At 53.3% G+C, this 19,435-nt stretch overlaps 1 protein-coding gene across 8 annotated transcripts in view; it reads left to right on the forward strand.

The window, feature by feature from the left end:
- Positions 1-15,608, forward strand: part of JADE2 (jade family PHD finger 2) — a 50,985-nt gene extending 35,377 nt beyond the window's left edge. For 6 of the 8 annotated variants that reach the window (XM_065918568.1, XM_065918567.1, XM_065918566.1 and 3 more), the window contains exons 10-12: positions 6,910-7,027; positions 9,619-9,747; positions 10,939-15,608. In XM_065918568.1, the coding sequence (XP_065774640.1) occupies positions 6,910-7,027; positions 9,619-9,747; positions 10,939-11,747 (1,056 nt within the window). In that variant the 3' untranslated portion in view covers positions 11,748-15,608. The remainder of the gene's footprint in view (positions 1-6,909; positions 7,028-9,618; positions 9,748-10,938) is intronic. The other 2 variants (XR_010660906.1, XM_065918569.1) reach the window with 2 other exon arrangements.
- Positions 15,609-19,435: the final 3,827 nt, after the last annotated feature.

Consider the following 19,435-nt stretch of genomic DNA (forward strand, 5'->3'; position numbering starts at 1 on the left):
ACTTATCCTCAGGCCACCCCCAGGGTCTGCAGTCCACACACCCTGCCTTTAGCCCTCCTGTTTCCAAACGACACATCATGTCTGACCTCTCTGATCTCTGCTGCTCAGCACGTGTCTGACCCTGGCTGGGCTGCATGGGGAGGTCAGGGGACAGGCTCACCTGTTGAACCATCATCCTGGAGAAGGAGCTGAGAAGTTTGTGGTGCCATCCCTGATGAGCAGTGAGGCTCAGAGGTTGAGAGAACCTTGGAGGAACGTGTGTTTTCTAGAGTTGAGCTGAATTTGGACCTGAAGAGGGGAGGGGCTCGTCAGAGAGTTGTTGGCCTATTCTCTGTTCTGTACTCTTCCTGGGCAAAAGTACTCCCTCCTCAGTGCCCCAGCCTCTCGACCCCGTTTTCAGCTGGTGCAGGTGAGGCCAGGGGCTGAGGGTGTCACTGGCTAAGATGCCGAGGCAGCTGTGGGATCCCCACCTCACAGGCCTCTCTGGTTGGGGCACAGAGCCCTCCCAGGTCAGGTGTGAATCAGTCCACTCTGCCCCCAGGAGGAGGAGGCAGGGCCAGCCTTGCAGTCTGTTCAGCTTCTGAGGGCTCAGGAGGGTCCCTGCTTCTCCAGCAGCCTCCAAGCCAGGCTGAAGAGCAGCAGCTGAGTACACAGCCCTGGCAGGCTGAGGAGAGGAAGTTAGGCAGCCATGTGCTCTGTGGACCCCCCACTCCAGTCCAGCCTCAGAACCTTTCACGCCACGCGTTGGTGACTTGAGTGAGTGAAGCAGGCTGAAAACTGTGCCACGGGGGAGGCTTTCTGCAAAGACCCATAACTGTCAGCCTGTCCAGCAGGCTCTGTCTCTGACCATGGCCCGGTGCCAACAGTCAAGAGTGTCCAGCCTGTCACTGGGCACCAGGCCAGCTTGGGCTGGATCCATCGGGGATTCAGGGGAGGAGTTGAGACTGAGGCTGTGGGTAGCCTGGCTTTGCATCCAGTTCGAGCAGGCCCAGCTCTGCCTTCTGAGTTTCACTTTCTACTTGTCCAGGTTTCAGTTTCCTTGTCTGTGAAATGGGAATAAGAGTCTCGCTGACCTTGAATCATGGGACATTTGGCAGGGACAGGGCTTAGCACTCCACCCTCCCTTGTCAGTGGTGATTGGTGTTGCTGTTGTGACCCTTAGCTGACGGGCTGCTCGGAGGGTGGGCTCCAGGGACTGAAAGGGCGGGCCCAGGGCTAGGCCCAGGAATCCTGGGTCCTCCTTGACTGATTTGCCTCCCAAGGCCAGGCGAGACTTTTGCTGAGAGAAGCAGGAGCCGGGGTCATGGTGCCACCAGCATGAAATCCCATTTTATGCTTAGCCTAGAAGATGTGCTTTCCTCATATTTCAGCCTTTGGCCTCGGCCCTGGCAGGCAACACAGGAAGGCCTGGCTACCGCAGCCTCTCAGAGTTGTTCACAGCTGACAGAAAAAAAAAAATTGCAGCACTGATGAGCAGCGATCAACCTGACAAACACTGGCTGGTGTCCCCTAGCAACCGGGCTGGCAGTGTGGGCTACACGAGGCCTCACTTACTGCCTGTGGCTCCGGATCTGATTACCAAGAGTTTATTAAAGGTTTTACCTGGCCTGAGAAGAGTCGAGAGGGCAGGAGCGGCTCTCAGACACTGGCCCCAGAGGACAGACATGTAGGAACTTCCCCCCAGCTTCCGTGTCCATAGCTCTCCCCAGGAGACTTGGCCCTGCCTCCCCCACACTCCGCCTGTTTCCTTGTCAATTGTCACACACCATTACTATCTTCAGTGCCTGGGTTGTGTCTCTTTGACCTCCTACTAAAGCCGAGTGGGCAGCTGTAGTCTCCAGCCTCTAGCTTCTCAACCCCACGGCTCCCAACTCTGAGACTCTTCCACCCCATTGCCCCCTCTCTACCCACTCAGGCCCTGTCAGCCACTCCCCCTGCTTCTGATCAGCAGCCCCAGACCTCTAAGTCCCCTGTTCTGTCTGCTCAGCTTCTCCTTCACTGTCCTCTGCTTTCCTCACTCTTACCCTGTGGCATTAGCTCACTGCCAGTCCCTTATCCCTGTGCAAAGGCCACATGCCGGGCAGAGCGTTACCCAGTAGGAGCCACTCTGCCAACCAGCAGAGATCTTATAGCAGTGAGTGGGCGAGCACCCCAAGGTGCCTGCCAGCCAGCCTTGATGAAGACATTAGCTAGCAGCATTCTGGGCTCTCGACCACCACCGGTTCCCAGCCTTGCCCCCACTCCCTCAGGACTGCCTGTTCTCTTAGCAGACCTCATCTTCTGTTCCTCAGACCAGAACCTTTGCCTGCTAGTGCCCTCTGGACCCATTCTCTGCCCTTTGCTCTCATGTTCTCCCCTTCCTGCCCCGCACCGGGCTCTCTTTCCAGCCCACACCCACAGCACAGGAGGATCTATTTTTTCTTCATCCCCTCTCTGTCTCCAGGATTGCACCATTGTTTGAATCCATTTTACCTTGTCCTATCTTCAAAAGCAAGTCCTCCCTCCCCCACATCCCTCTAATCATCGGTTTCTCTACCCTCGTCTCTATCTTTCCTTTTCTGTCATTCCTCACAGTTCTTACTTCTTTGCTTCTCACTCTTGGAGCTTCCTTGAAGCAATTTACTTCCAATATATTGTATTTTTAATACCTCATTTATATCTACCATAGTGGCAGGCCAGACCCCTGCCACTACCAGATTCCAGAACCTTCCACCAGGTCTGCCAGCAGCCTCCAATCTATCCCACTTCTCCACCCTTATCCTCCAGCCTTGTCAGCAGTGGTCGCCACAGTTAAACATGCCCTTGGTCTTGAGATAACTTTTCCTGTGGATGCTCTGACCAGATTCCCCATCCCTGATAATCCAGTCCTGCTGCTCCCTCTCTGAGTGTTCCGTGGTCCCTGCGATCATTCACTGCACTAGGCTTTTCCTCTCATTGTGCCTCTGCTCCACAGCTTTACTCCCCGTCAGGAGGCTGACTCCATCCCACACCTGCCTCCCAAGCTCCAGCATCTCATGCCCAGTATGCTCTGCTCCTCCTATAACCTCCCTAGGCTCCGTGAATGCCCCTACCCTGGTCCATTCTAGCTTAAGGTAGCTGGCTAAGAATCCTCCCTGCCCCCTGCCCTCCTTAGCCCACGTCCAGTCTCTCTCTGCCAAACTTGCTATTGTCAAAACAACTTTATCAAGGGAATTCCCTGGTGGTCCAGCAGTTAGGATTCTGCACTTCCACTGCAGAGGGCACAGATTTGATCCCTGGTTGGGGAACTAAGATTACATGGCGTGGCCAAGAAAAAAAAACTTTATCAAAACATAAAAACTGCTCTTATTACTGATCCCTGCTCTAGTTTTGGAGGACTTTTCTACCTGATTGGCTTTTATGCTCTTTGATGTTTGTTTTATCATTTTCTTTAAAAATTGGGGTATAGTTGCTTTATACTTCTGTGTCAGTTTCTGCAGTACAGCAGAGTGAATCAGCCACGCATATACCTGTATCCCCTCTTTTTTGGATTTCCTTCCCGTTTAGGTCATAACAGCGCACCAAGCAGAGTCCTCTGTGCTGTGCAGTGGCGTCTCACTGTCTTGTTCATGCCTAGCAGTGTATATGTGTCAGTCCCAGGCTCCCAGTCCATTGCGCTCTCCCAGCTTTCCCCTTTGGCGTCCATACGTTTGCTCTCTATTTCTGTATCTGTATTTCTGCTTTGCACATAAGACCATCTCTACCATTTTTCTAGATTCCACATATATGCTTTAATATGCAATATTTGTTTTTCTGATTTACTGCACTCTGTGTGACAGTCTCTCGGCCCATCCACGTCTTTGCAGATGACACAATTTTGTTCCTTTTTATGGTTAAGTGTTATTCCGTTGTGTATATGCACCACAGCTTCTTTATCCATTCTTCTGTTGATGGGACATTTAGGTTGTTTCCATGTCCTGGCTACTGTGAATAGTGCTACAGTGAATATTGGGGCCCATGTATCTTCTGAATTATGGTTTTCTCTGGGTATGCCCGGGAGTGGGATTGCTGGATCATATGGTAATTCCATTTTTAGTTTTCTAAGAAACCTCCATACTTTTCTCCATAGTGGCTACACCAATTTACATTCCCACCAGTAGTGTAAGAGGGTTCCCTTTTCTCCACACCCTCTCTAGCATTTATTGTTTGTAGATTTTTTGATGATGCCATTCTGACTGGTGTGAAGTAATACCTCACTGTAGTATTGATTTGTATTTCTCTAATAATTAGTGATGATAAGTATCTTTTCATGTGTTTGTTGGCCATCTGTATGTCTTCTTTGGAGAAATGTCTATTTAGTTCTTCTGTCCACTTTTTTATTGGATTGTTTGTTTTTGGCTTGTATTTATAATCAGAAAAAAACAATGTAAGGAGTCCAATAGCCTGGGTTGGCTTCTAGGATGGTTGCAATACTTTTCCCTAAAAGCCATCATGGAAAAGGAATTTCACAGCATTCAGTTACATGTAGCTGTGTTACCAGAGTCTTAGGAAAAATTAGAGGAGCTGATGATTCCATAGTGAACTGGGAGTAAGGTGTAACAATGTGTTTGATTCTCACAGAATCTTCTATAGCAGAAATCTCCAGACATTATTGATTGGGTAGTGTATGTACCCTTATGAAAAAAATTGAGCATTTACCTCCAATATATTGTATTTTTAATATCTCGTTCATATCTACTGTGCTGTTTTGTAAAGTATACATAATCAGAATTTCTAATAGGACCAAAAAAACCCCCACTGGAATATTATCTTCCTATATGTGCTGAGCTGTCAAACTCAGTAGCCCATGCAGCTCACTTTGGAGCTTGGCAATAGTTCTCAGGTTCTGTGGTGCTATGTAAAATATATATTTGAGGGCCCCACCCCCAGAGAATTTGATACTCCCCCAAGCCTGGGAATCTGTGCTTTTAACCAGCCACCCCAGGGATTTGGGGGTTAATCTTGACCAGGAATTCATTTTGGCCTGCCTTGAGAAATCTTGTTCTAATGTTTCTAAAAGTCAAAAAAAGAAAGAAAACTGCATCTGTACTTAAATAGGAAGTAGACCTGATCTGTTTTTAGGCTAGATATATTGACTAGTGTGTTTTCAGGCCCCCAAAGTAGCCATGCATCCACCCAGCTGCCTTTATCCCCACTGTCCCTGTGCGTGCTCAGCCACATGACTGCTGGGAAGGAAGGAGACCAGGATATGAGGAGAATGAGATTGGGTTGCTTAGATGTGATGGACAGGGAAGCCTCCTGGAGGTGACCCTGGAGCCAAGACCTGAAGGATGAGGTCCTGCCTGTCTTCCCCCTTCTCCAGGGAGCCTTTTCACCACCCCCAAGTCTGGATCAGGGTTGCCTGGTCCTGTCAGGACTTGTTCAGAGCGGTACTTCTCTGCCCCGCTGAGCAGCAAGCCTTAAGAAGGGGACTCTGGTGGCACCTCTCGCAGCTGAGCCCAGGGACCAGCACAAGCCTGTGCCTAGGGATGTGTAGGAGGCGGTTAGCTGGAGGGAGGTCCTAGGGAATCCAGGATTTGTGAAGAAGTGAGATGGTGCCAGTGTGCGGGAGCAAGGGCTCACAGGCTGAGCCCCCTGGGGAGGTGCTGACCACAGGAGAGCCTGGTATTCACAGTCTAGGCTGAGGTGCAGAGTGGTGCTGAGAACCCACCCAGAGCCCGTCCTCTAGAAGCCTGCTAGCCTGGCGCAGGTGGTCGGGGTCTCTTTCACAGCTAGGCTCAGGGAACAGAGGAGGCGGCCTATGCCAGCCGGGAGGTCTCATCATGGCTACTCCAGGGTGGGAGAAGTCATGGTCTCGACAAGAGGCAAGGGCCCTGGAACCCTCAGGTCATGCCCAGGCAGCTTGATGCTATGAAGACCGAACTCAGCCTTGAACATGGAACCCAGCAGGAGGTAGAACCTGGTGGGACCCAGGATTCCAGTGGCCAGCTGTCCCTTTTGCTGGAGATTGTGACCCGATCTGAAGACAGTGTCAGAGCAAGGTGGTGTCCTGACGAGGGAGGAGGCCTGGACTTGGTCCCAGAGAGATGATGTACACTGAGAACAGCCAGTGAGGGATGGCACACGGGGTCCAGGTGCCAGGTGGACAGGAAGCAACGTTCTTCAGGTGCTTCCAAACCAGCTGCAGGGTGGGCCCTGTCCCATGGGCTCAGCAAGATGGTGTCCCAGGCCCCAAGAGGCTCTTCCTAGCTGGCCTAAGGTAGTCCTAGAGGCCCTGCCCTTCCCCCAGAGGAGTCTGTCCCTGGCAGAGGGAACATGGCCGAGTGCACATGAGACCTTGAGCAGAGCAGCTGGGACCTGGCTCAAGCCAGTGCAACACGTGGACAAGGGTCAGCTGCAGACTGGACGCCAGTGCATCAGGGACCGCCTCTCTACTCAGAGCTCTTCTGCTGGAGCTCTCTCATGTGCCAGTCATTTGTGTCTCAGGATAGGAGGTGGTTTTTGCCCAGGGGCTGGTGGCTGAAGAGTTTCGTTGATGTGTAAGAAGCCTTGGACAGGCAGCTGAAGGATGAACTTAGTGACCTTGTCAGGCCATGACAGGCCTTGGGGGATTTACATACAGGGGAGAGCAGTCATGTTGGAAGGGCCTTGAGCGATGGCATGACTCAGCCAGGAAGTGCAGGCCCAGGGAAGGAAGGCAGAGCTGCCAGCCTGACCATTGTGGACACACTCCCTGCCCACACTGGCTCCACTGCGGGTCCTGGGGCCAAGCCTGTGCCCGGCCCTGTGTTTGAGATCAGAGAATTGCAGCTCAGGACTGAGAATGCATTCGGGGCCTGGGTATTGATTCCCAGATATCCTGGGCAGGTTAGGCAGAGTGGCCCCCCAGAGTTGGGAGGTTGAGGTGGTTGCCCATGAGTAAGGTGGAAAATCTCTCTTGTGTCTCCTCAGGTTAGAAATCTGTGCTACATGGTGACAAGGCGCGAGAGAACGAAACATGCCATCTGCAAGCTCCAGGAGCAGATATTCCACCTGCAGATGAAACTTATCGAACAGGATCTGTGTCGAGGTAGGCGCTTTCCCTGCCTGCCGGTGGCCACCTCTCGTGAGCACACCCTCGAGGGGGCTAGGTTCCAGGGAGCTGTGTGTCTTCAGAGCCTGGTGGGGCATGTGTACGGGATCAGCGGCCACTGACCCTACCCCTACCCTCTGTACCCAGTTAGTGGGCCAAGGCAGGGGCCTCCCAGGGTCCTGGGTGTGTGTTGGCAGGCAAGGAGCAAAGATGTGATGTGGGCATCAGGCCTGCCCTCAGGGAGCTTTCTGGTTCACGGGACTCTGAGGCAGTACGGGACCCACTGTGGTTCAGGAGGGAGCTGCACATGTACAAGTGCAAACCAGGAGTCTCAGCGGCTCTGTGCTGGTTCCAGGGCAGGAAGGGAACAAGCTGGCAAGCTTCCCTGAACCCCTGTGTGCCTGTGTGTTGATTGTGAAGAAGGCAACTGCCCCAGGGGTGGAAGAGGACCTGTGTGTTCCTTCTCTCTGACCCCATCTGACAGGATTGAGGCCCTGTGCCAGTAGGTTTTTTTTTCCTCTTTCTTAGGCTTTTACCATCACATGCCTTTAACAGATCTGGAAATCAAAGGTTAAAGAAGCTCTGAGAGTGGTCTGTCTTGTTAGGTGTGGATGTTGCGAGACAACAGGGCCCTTTGTGGAGTGTTAACATATTAAAGAGAACAGTGCTTAGTGCAGAAGATGGTGCTCTGATGTTGAATTCCATGCAGTAAAAATAGGTGGATGGAGAGATTTTTAAGCCAGAAGCTGCCACTGCAGGTAGAGCCTGTCAGTTGGGCTAGGCTTGGAGCAGAGAGAGGAGAGTGGCTGGGCCACCACCAGAGTCAACAACTGAGGACCTTCCATGCCCCATCCCTGCCCCGGAAATCAGCATTGCCTGATACAGATGCTGCATCACGGCCATTTAGATGTCAGGGCTCACTGTGCACCCCCAGGACTAGGGCAGCTTAGACAGGAGGCCCCCAGGCCTTCCCAGGCTCCCTCTTGTTTGTCGGCTCCTTCAGCAAGCACTGACTGAGGTCGACAGAATACTGGACTCTGTGCTGGGCACAGGGTGCCCTGCCGTGGACTGAACGACGGGCTTCCTGTCCTCACGGAGTTCACTATCTGGAGAGACAAAGGAAGGTGGTGTCCGGGGGCTGCCATGGGTGCCAGTGCAGGGACACAGGTATCAGGGATGGCTTCCTGGTGGTGGTGACACTGGAACATCTCAGGCTTCCTGGGACTCACACAGGCGATACATCCCACTGCAGGAAGGCAGTGGAGAGTGGCGAGGCATGCAGTGCCCTTAGGCACAGGATTCCAGAAACATAGGAGCTCGGAGGGTCCGCATTCTCGCATTGAGTCTGGAGACATTTGTAGCTCCTAGACTTGAGCAGCAGCAACAGGCCACCTTTTGGTCAGGGCAAGGCATTTGGAGAGAAAACTGGTTTGCCTCTGCCCGAAGCCAATGCCCTCAGTGTTATGACGCTTCACCCATAGTATATTCCTGAGGTCTGTCTGGCCAGGAGCCTAGAGAAGGCTTCCCAGTGGCGGTGATACTTAGGCTGTGAACAGAACCAGGGGAGGGACAAAGAAACCATATATTTGGGGACCTGGAGGTGAGCTTGTCTTGTTAGAGAAACTGGAAGGGCCCTGGCATAGCTGCAGCCAGGGAAGAAAGAAAATGTCTGAAGTGACGCTAAAGGCTTGCCAGGGTCAACTGTGTAAGGTCTGTGCCCTTGGGAGGAGCTCAGGCCACAGCGAGTGCAGTGGGGGACTTGGGAAGCCTCCCTCCAAGTATCTAGGCACTGTCCTGTGTGATAGGTGAGAAGACTGAGGCTGGCCCGAGGTAACACCTGGAATAAACAGTAGAGCTAGGCAGAGTCCGGGAGTTGGGCCCACACTCCTCAACCTTCTCTTAAAACGCTTACTCTGGAAGCCCTCCAGCCTCTGGCTGAGAAGCTAGGAGAAGAGTCGGGGCAGCTCGCCACCACAGCATGTCCCTCCCCTGCTCTGTATTGTTCTGTGACTCCGCAGACCCATGTGGTCCTGGACTAGAAGGGTATGAGGGCCAGGGGTGTACCCCGAGTCTCCCGTCAACTGTCTAACCTCCAGAGCAGACCACGAGAGCAAGGCAGGGGGCCGACCCTGTCAGGAGGAGAAGCCGAGGCTGCTGACCCCGCAGTGACCTACGCACCTTTACCTCCGTGGCCTTGGCCTGTGAGGCCCTGTCCTGTCCGCTCACCTCCAGCCAGCCTTCCTGCCCACCAGGACTCTCTCCTGGGTTTTGTAGTCCGTAGAGATCAAACTGCAGCTCAGGTCCTGTAGAGTGGTCTTCCCCCTCCTCGTGTCGCTGAGCCCCTCACCAAGGCCCTCAGGGACTCTAACCCCCTTTTCCCACATCAGCTATTCCCTGACTCGCTGGAGCCACAGTTATCCCAGGTCCCACATGGCTCTGGATGGGGGCCGCAGAGGTGCAGGGGAGGTGACCTAGAAGGCGAGACGCTAAGTGATGGGGCTCTCCTGGGATTCCATGCAGGGGTCTTGGTTCTGTCTGGCCTGCTTGGGGTAACCATCTCCCTCCTGCTCTCTCTTTCCCTGATGCAGAGCGGTCTGGGAGGAAAACAAAGGGCAAGAAGAGCGACTCAAAAAGAAAAGGCCGCGAGGGCCCCAAGGGCAGCCCCGAGAAGAAAGAGAAAGTGAAGGCAGGGTCCGACTCAGTCCTGGGGCAGCTTGGTGAGTGGCCTGGTGCACATGGCCAGGCTTATACCATCACTGCACTTGCAGCTCCCCGCATGTCCAGGCACTCCCACCTTCCAGGTATAGAGGAGACTGGGGGTGTTGGAGCCCTATCTGGCCTCCCAAGGGTTCCTCTCATAGACTAGAGGCTGGGCCTAGGAACTCAGGAGCCTCTAGACATCCTGGCCCTTCAAGGAAGCCTGTGTCATGTTGTGGGGTGAGGGCCTGCCATAATTCTCTGTCCCTGTTCCCCTCTGCCAGAATGTCCTCAAATAGGCCCTCCCTTCATCCCCTGCAAACTTTCTGGGAGCCACCAGAGACCCCTGCAGCGGTGGTCTTTGCCGAGTGCATCTCACTGTCACAGCTGTCTGTCACAGATCTCTTGACTGCTGCCCCGTTAAGCATGGTATTCCTAGAGGAGCTCTTGGCCTTGGGCGTTGTCTCCCAGGATGTCATATGCTTCCTCTAGAGCACTCCTCAGGGAAGGGGCGTGCTCTAGAGGAACACCTCACCACTAGCAAGGAAGCCCCAGGTCCCCTCTAGCAAGGAAGCCCCCACCTCACCTCTAGCATGGAAGCCCCAGGTCATCTTTTATTTTCCTCAGTCTCAGGAAGGAGACAGCTTGGCATCTGATGGGAACATCAGCGGCCGCCTCCCAAGACCTCAGTAAAGGAAGGAGGGCCTGTAACTGGAGCTGGCCCTGACAGATACCCTTATCCAAGGAAACCGACACTCATGAAAACCCAGCGCCCCTTGGTGACCAGAGGGCTCCTTCCTCCATCCCCCCATCCCTCATGGTCCCAGGGTGATGCCATGTGGGGTGGTGAGCAGGGCTGGGTGTGCTCCTGTGCAGTCAGCAAGGGCCCTTGCCTGGGTTAATGCTCCACTGTAGCCACTTTGAAATTCTTAATAATTTTGAATAAGGAGTCCACATTTTCACTTTGTACTCTGCTCCTCAAACTATGAAGACAGTCCCCAGGAGCAGGACATCATCTGTCTGGGGAGAAGGGTGTTCAGGGGTTGCAGGCGGGATGGACAGAGCAGGTTAACTCGGCCGGGTCTAGTGCAGAGGGAGAGAGGGAGGAAGGTCCGTGATGGCGTGCAGGGCAGCGGGGGAGAGGGCTTCCTGAAGGAGGGTGGGACACATGCCTGCTGGCGTCTCACCTGCCTCTTTCCTCTCCTTGGCAGGCCTGTCTACCTCGTTCCCCATCGACGGCACCTTCTTCAACAGTTGGCTGGCGCAGTCAGTGCAGATCACCGCAGAGAACATGGCCATGAGTGAGTGGTCGCTCAACAATGGGCACCGCGAAGACCCCGCCCCGGGGTTGCTGTCCGAGGAGCTGCTGCAGGACGAGGAGACACTGCTGAGCTTCATGCGGGACCCCTCGCTGCGACCTGGCGACCCTGCCAGGAAGGCCCGCGGCCGCACCCGCCTGCCTGCTAAGAAGAAACCCCCACAGGATGGGCCCGGTTCACGGACGACACCAGACAAGCCCCCCAAGAAGCCCTGGGGCCAGGATACTGGCAGCAGCAAAGGGGGTCAGGGACCACCTGCCAGGAAGCCACCACGGCGAACACCTTCTCACCTGCCGTCCAGCCCTACAGCTGGGGACTGTCCCATCCCAGCAGCTCCCGAGAGCCCCCCACCACTGGCCCCCGAGACCCCGGAGGAGGCAGCCCCGATGGCTGCCGACTCTAATGTCCAAGTGCCTGGCCCTACAGCGAGTCCCAAGCCCTCAGGCCGGCTCCGGCTGCCCCGTGAGAGCAAGGGAAACCGGAGATCGCCAGGTGCCAGGCCTGATGCGGGGACGGGACCGCCTTCTGCTGTGGCCGAGAGGCCAAAGGTCAGCCTACACTTTGACACTGAGACTGATGGCTACTTCTCTGATGGGGAGATGAGCGACTCAGATGTGGAGGCTGAGGACAGCGGGGTGCAGCGAGGTCCCCGGGAAGCAGGGGCTGAAGAGGTGGTCCGCATGGGGGTGCTGGCCTCCTAAGTCACCCCTTCCCCTGTCCTGGTCCCCCCGTGAGGCCTCAGCCCAGTGACAACTGCCATTTCCAATCTCCGCTGAGTGTCTCAGACCCCTGAGGCTGCCACTCTGATGTGGTTTTATTTTTAATATAAAGAGAGTTTCGAATTCCACACTATTGTCTTTCCTCTGTGCTGGCCTAGGACGTTAGGATTCCTTCCACGGCTCTGGCCACAAGGACCAGCCCTGGTCCTGTGCACCATCACAGCCGTGGCAGCGTCCCTGCCTGGGCCACGCAGTACTGCTGGGCTCCTGGCTACATGTAGGCAAGGTGATGAAGAGCTCAGGACTCCCGCCCGCTGCCGCTGGGTGACACAGACTGTCGTTTGGGCATTATATGGCAGATGGGCCTGCCCCGCCTTGCTCCCAAATCCCACTGGGGTCCATCTGGGGGGGTCCTGCTGCACTTCACTGATCCCCAAGGAAGTATGATAAGTGATACCCAGCCAGAGTCTACTCACTGTCACAAGCACAATGAGCTTATACAAGAAAGCACTGAGGGGGCGAAGAGGGCCTGCTGGTTCCAAGGGAACCATAGCTGTTCCTGGTCAACCCACATCATCGGAGGCCTGCCCGCCCACCCTGCGATCCTCCACTCCCCTGCTGCTCTGCCCCTGCCAATGCCCAGCCCGGCGGCTCTGGGGAGGGCTTCCCAGAGTCCTTCCTGAGCTGTGCCATTTTCTCAGGGGACTCCCAGCCAGCCAGCCGCCAGTGCCGGCGGAGGGCTGCGAGGGAGGGCCAGTGCCCGGTCAGGGGCGTGGGGCTCAGACTCGCCCACTACAGAGAATCGCTCTGGGACTCCAGCTTCCTTCCTTCCTTCCTTCGGGGCCAGTCTTGGCCGGGGTCTGATCAATCCCAGACAGCTGACCAGACCAGACCATTTGCCTTTTCAAGTTTCCTGCTAAGTGATGAGCTTCTTCCTCGGTTTCCTTTTGGAAACTCCTCCTTCCAACAAGCAGTGGGATCCCGGGGCCCGGGACGGGTTAGTGATGGCCTGCCGGGGCTGTTTGAAGTCTTGCTGGATCTTCCTGGTTCCTCTTCCCCTCTGAGCCTTAACCCCCTTTCCCAGCTGTGCCCTTCTAGCCCTTCCCTCCCCACCGTCACCGTCCTGCCTTCTCCGCTTCACCCTCTAAGTCCCAGGTAGTAGCTCTGAAGAGTTTCAGTGGAGTGGCCCCAGGGTGATAGCTCAGGGAACAAATGAAAAACAAAAAGGAATTCAGTGAAAACATGTTTTTTTTTCTTTTATGACTTACTCCTGGGTCACTTCTGCCACTGGTAAAGCCAGAACTTCTCCAACAAGAACCTTGCAAAAGTCCAGTGAATCAGTCGAATCATTCTGTGGATGCCAAAGAATATTTTGACCATAATACAGCACAGCCAGGACCTGACAACTTGTCACTTGGACTTTTTTTAAAAATGGAATTCTTTAGCAACCAAGTATAGAAACATGTTCGTTGCACACACCCAAGGAGGTGAGCCCAAGCTCTCGGACAAGATGCTGTTCTGCTGCTGCTGGTGTTGGATTTCGGATCCTGGGCCCACTGTGAGCTCTCCTGAACCCTAAAACTCCGCAGGAGGAGACTGACGGTGAAACCAGCGTGGCAAAAGTCTCACCATGGGGATCCCCCTCACATAACACAAAGCGCAAATCAGCGGGATGGGGAGCAGGCTGAGCACCCATCCCCGACTCCAGACTTTCAAGGTACGACAGTGGCATGGTCATGGACACTCAGTTTCATGTGAATTTTATCAAAACAGGAAACAAAGATAATGACTAAGTTTAAAGGGCTGGACAGATGTGTCCAGTCGGAGCAGACTCAGAGTGGGCTTCACGGACTCTGGGCGTTGGGATGGCATGAGCTACTGTGTAGAGTTTAGTCTGCCTGGCGCCTTGGTGGTAGTGGCCAGTGCAGTGTCAGCAGCAGCGTCCTAACCCCATTCTCTGTTTACTGCCTTTGAACAGATCTTCTTCCTTCCCCGTGCTTCGGGTCACCTCGGGTCACAACCTTGTCTGTGCTGGATTGCCTGGTCTGACCTCACAGGAAGCAAAGGGACCAGCTTTAAAGAACAACCAAACTCTGCCGGGAGGTGGGGTGCTCAGGTCCAGTAGACTCGGCACTAGCCTGCTTACCCTTCATCCATCCTGAGGCCGGGTCTGGGAGCTCTGGGGGCGAGGTAGGGCAGAGAACCAGGGCAGGAAGGTGGTAGGTCTGGTCAGGGCCTGGACTGGATGGGCCAGGCCAGGAGACCAGCACTCCTTCAGAGGGCCTCTACTCAAGTTGGCCTGTAGATTTCAACCCACTTCTCAATTGGCTCTTGCTTTGAACTGAATTATCCCTGGGGCCCCGTGTCCTGCACGGAGTCCGGGTGCCTCTAAAGCTGGCTGCCCAGGGTCTGCCAGGCCAGACCCAAGAGCTTTGTTTGCCAGGCAGCCGTCCACTACTAGGATGTCCGGCAGGCTACAAAGAAGACAAGGATACTGGTTCTCACTGCTGGCCTTTCTGCCATCAGCCACAGCCCCTTCACACTTTTTCCAGCTTCCCATCCACAGTGCAGACAGCTTTGCTGCCTTTGAGGTCAAGATGGGAAGCTGAGGAGAAGGCAGGAGGCCTTTTCCAGACTAGAGGCTGACGTATGTCTGTGATGTGACCATATCTGCCCACACTCAGTGGCCCTCCTCAGGGAGGGACAAGCTGCTCTGGAAGTTATCCTGGCGGTCTTTGCCACTCTCCTGGTCTCTGCTGCCCACCTCCTTCCCCCTTCTCACAGTGAGAAAGGATAATGTGCAAGGAAAGTATTTTTATGGATCATAAATGTATTTTAGAACAAATACGGAGAAGAAAGGTTAGAAGGGTTTATTTTATTAAAAGAGCTCTGACTTGGTGACAGTGTGTGAACATTTGCAGTGTGAAGGTCTCAGGTTCCTTGGAGAAGACACCCAGGTTTCCAAACATGGGTGTTGAGCTGTGGATGTGTGAGTGTGTGCCAGGGCACGTCTTGTGTGTCCATGTGCATGTGTGTCTGTGTGTCATGTATGGGCACACAGTGGGACTTGCCAGGGCAGTTTCTAGAGAATCACATGCCCAGTTCTGACAGACATTGGCAGCAGCTGGACTTGGCATTCCTTGCTTACTGCCAGATGTGGCCAACCTCTGCCCATACCCCAAGCTTTGCAGAATGGTCTGGATGCCTGTAACAAGGCCCTTGGGGAGGCCACTTCCCATGGCCCTGGTCCAGCTGGCCACATTGGCCAAAGAGCCAGGGCTGGAGTCCAGGACCTTTGGTTGTTCTTTAAGGCACTTCCTGCCACCTTGTCCCTCAAACGCACAACACTCTGCGCTCCACATTGGCTCGGGGTGGGGGGATGATATGAATGTCACAGGAGGAGACACCTTCTGTCTTTGTTTCAAAGAAAGTTGATGTGCCATTTGTTAATATACAAGAGAAATATTGAAAATATATTGAAAAGAGCAATTTTAAATTATTTTTGGCTTATGTTGCAATATTTATTTTCTTGTATTAGGAAAGATTCCTTTGTAGAAAAAAAATGTATTTTTCATTAACGCAAAAACCTATTTCTCCTTTTTGTACATTGTCCATGTTCGCTACCCTTAACGAGCAATAGAATGTATGGCTGCCTCGGGGTGGCCAGTGCCCGTGTCCCCTGCATGCTCTTGTGACCCCGCTATCACGTAGCTCCCAGTCCCATCCTGTCCTGCTCACTCATGGGGGTTTCCAGAGCCTAGCCCTCACTGGAGCCTGTGGCTTCAGGACCCCCTCTGCAATCCTCGTGTGTTGGCAAACGCAGTTAATAAAGCAATGTTTTCTGTGCTGGCTGGTCTGAGGCTCTGTTGCGCTGGGGAGTAGAAGAGGGTGGGCTCAGTGAAATAGTGAGTGGTCCCTGAGTGTCCCAAGGAATATAGTGAGTGCTCAGTATGCACTGGGGCTGGGCTTACTTCATTTGCTTCTCACAGCTGTCATCCCCTGGGGTTCAGAGTGGATGATGGAGCTTCCCAAAACCACACCTCTGGTAAGAGGTGAAGTTCGGCATCAAAGTCAGGACGCTCGAGCCACCTCCAGTGGGAAGGTTTGGGAGGAAACTCTGGTGGTGGTGGTGGTGGTTCAGTTCCTAAGTCGTGTTCGACTCTTTGCGACCCCATGGGATGGATTTGCAATGCCATGCTCCTCTGTTCTTCCCTATCTCCTGGAGTTTGCTCAAACTCATGTCCATTGAGTTGGTGATGCTATCTAACCATTTCATCCTCCGCTGCCCCATTCTTTTGCCTTCGGTCTTTCCCAGCATCAGGGTCTTTTCTAATGAATCGGCTCTTCACATCAGGTGGCCAAAGTATTGAAGCTTCAGCTTTAGCATCTGTCCTTCCAATGAATATTCAGGGTTGATTTCATTTAGAATTGACTGGTTTGATCTTCCATGCAGTCCAGGGGACTTCCAAGTGTCTTTTCAAGCACCACAATTCTAAAGCGTCAATTCTTCAATGTTCAGCTGCCTTTATAGTCCAACTCTCACATCCTTACATGACTACTGAAGAAAACATAGCTTTGACAATATGAACCTTTGTTGCAAAATGATATCTTTGTTTTTTAATATACTGTCTAGGTTTGTCACAGCTTTTCTTACAAGGATCAAGCATCTTTTAATTTCATGGCTGCAATCACCATCCGCAGTGATTTTGGAGCCCAAGAAATAGAATCTCACTGCTTCCATTCTGATATCTGTCCCTAGATCAGGAAAGGTTTTAATCCAGACTTGTTTTTCACTGGTTATTTCCTTAGTACTTACTTTGGACCAGTATGCAGAATGTATGCAGAATGAAGCCAATGTCTCTGCCCTGGGGGAGCTCACAGTCCAGCAGAGAGGGAATGAGGGAACTGGGAGGTACTGTGGAGGCCTTTATGGATGAGGTGGGGGGACACAGGAAGCAACACCATTCATGCATTCATTCATAGACAATTGTCTACTGAGCATGCATCTCATTCTGCCAGTGTGCTGGGTTGTGTGCTGTGAGTGGCACCAGGACCCTGCTTCCCAGAGCTTCCAGGTAACATAGGCTCGAAGGATAACTAGTTGCTTGCCCAAGGGGAGCTGGCTGTGAGGAAGGGACAACAAGCATTCTGGACAGAGAGGTCCACAAGAACAAAGCTGGATTCAGCTATGCATGGAAGGGTCTTGAACCTCCTCTGACAGTCCAAGGGAAGGAGCGTGGAAAGGAAAATACCTTCTGGGGCTGCTGACTTGGTTGTGAAGCACGGAGAAGTGCCCCATTTCCTCACTGATGCAGTAGACAGTGGGTCCCCAAGGGCACCTCCAGATCCAAGGTTCTGTGACTCCACAATGTAGAAGGTGGTGGAAATAAACCTGGTGTGCTTTGAATGACTGTGGAGGAAGGTATCTCTCACTGAGGGGCCCCATGCCTGCCACATCCCTGGGGATCAAGGAACCTTGTCTGACTGAGACATGTGTGTTCTCTCAGGGGGCTCAGTCAACAGTGAAGGGCTCACTTAGCACCAGCCTCAGTCAGCATGAGGTACTGGCAGATCAGTCCCCAGGCTGACAGGGCGCCTGCGTGGCCAGCTCCCCTACCTGTGATCTGGGGCTGTCGACACCCTAGATTCTCCCTCCTCCCAGAGCCAGGCCCACTTGGCCACAGTGCTCTAGAAAGTGATGCAGGGGCCCCGCTGCCAGGCCTGCAGCTGCAAAGCTGACCCAGCGATAACCGTGGGACAGGAGAGGGCAAAACACCGGTGGGCCCGAAGCAGCAATGTGCAATAGAAATGAAGTGTGAGGTACAGAGGTAATTCTAGTAGCCACATCTTTAACAAGTACAAAGGAGCAGGTACAATGAATTTTAATAATATATTTTAGTTACTCCATTATATCCAAAATTTGATCATTTGAACCTGTAATCAATATAAAATAATCACTAATGAGCCAATGTACAGGAATCCAAGGGGAGGCTCCACCAGGCTCCACCAGGACAAAGTGTCCACTCCCCCACTTTGTTCCTGCACGCATTGATTCAGCATTCATGGGGCACCAGTTGCTGGGCCCTGAGGACACTGGGATGACCAAATGTCCTATGCAGAGACCAGGCCAGTGGGGGAGACAGACTTTAATCCCACAGTCCCAAAGCCAGGTGCAGTTACACACAGACAGTGTGGCAGAGGGGAGGGACTCTTCCTCTGCCTGCCCTGAGCTTCCCTTGTTCTGATGAAACTCCTGCAAGGTAGGTAGGATCTGGAGCGCCATCTGCTGCCCAGTCTTGATGCCTGACACTGTGTGTTTTTGTTTTGTCCTTTCCCCCCACAATTCTTTGAGAAAAGAATCCTATATAGAGGGAAAAAAAACCTACTACATTTAATAATGTGCAACTGCTTTGTTGTAACAACAAACACAATGTTAAGGAAAAAGAAATCATTCTAAAACATTAAAAAGCAAAAAAGCGGGTTCCCTGGTGGTCTAGTGATTAGGACTTGGCGCTCTTGCTGCTGGGGTTGCATTCCCTGGTTGCAGAACTAAGATCTCACAAGCCAAACAGCATGGCAAAAATTCCTTTCCTAGAGTATCCATGACTCCCCTGGGTCCCCCAACTCAGACTCAAGGAGGTTTCTTTTCATTATTGTTAACCCCATTCCCATAGTGATTTTTGTACAGCGCGGTAGGAAAGTATGTCTAACCCAGGATCAGGAAACTGAGGTTCTAGTCTTCTGCCGTTGACTTGATGTACCTCAGTTTTTCCATCTGTCAAATAGAAGATGTTGGGGATACCGATTTCTTTAGGTCCTGGTGGGAAAGCCCATAGTCAGAGGATGTGGTCAGTGAGGGTCAGGTGAGAGCCCGCCAGGGCCCTTCCTTTTACCTTAAGGCCAGCTGTGTAGGCGGGACTGACTGGGGCTACAGTGAGCCTCCAGACTGGACTTGGGCAGAGCCAGACCAGGAAGAAGTTCAGGGTCATCACATTGTCAGAATGCCACGGTGGCCACAGATTCATGTCAGCATTAACCATGGGGGTGAACATGAAGTGAGGCACCAGATCCAGCCCCGCTGGTGGCAGGGCAAAGTGCTGGGCAGGACCTGTGGGCAATGGAAGGAAGGTAAGTTATCTGTCCTGCAGGCTTGGAAGTGGGACCCACGCCTCTCTGGAAGGGCTGGGGGTGTGGGGCGGGCTCTGTGACAGCAGTTGTAGGGTGGCTTGCCCAGGTCTAGGGGTTTGTGTTCAGTGGGCAATCCGCCTTATTCTACCCCTATCTTTGGTTATCGTTAGCCATTTGTGGCCACTCAAGTCCAGAAAACTCACCCAGGAATGCGCCGCACATGAGGAAGTGACTAGAAATGGATTCGTGTGGGCTTTGGGGTAAAGGAGAACTAGGGACTGTGTTTTGGCCCTTTCTGGGCCTCAGTTTCCTTATCTGTGAAGTGAGGATGAGCGTTCCTGCTGGGCCCCACCCCATGCATGATGGCTGAGAGTGGATCAAAGTGGGCCTGGATGTGCGGTGATTAGAATGAGGAATCACTGTGAGAGGAGGGGGACGGAGGTTAAGGCAGAGGGCGCCCTGACGCCGGCAGGCTGACTAGAGAGGCCAGGAAGCCAGAGGGATTTGTTCACTGAAGCTCCGTGGTTCTCATGGGCCGCCCC

This window comes from Muntiacus reevesi, chromosome 1 (genome assembly GCF_963930625.1).
Source record: "Muntiacus reevesi chromosome 1, mMunRee1.1, whole genome shotgun sequence".
Classification (NCBI taxonomy): Eukaryota; Metazoa; Chordata; class Mammalia; order Artiodactyla; family Cervidae; genus Muntiacus; species Muntiacus reevesi.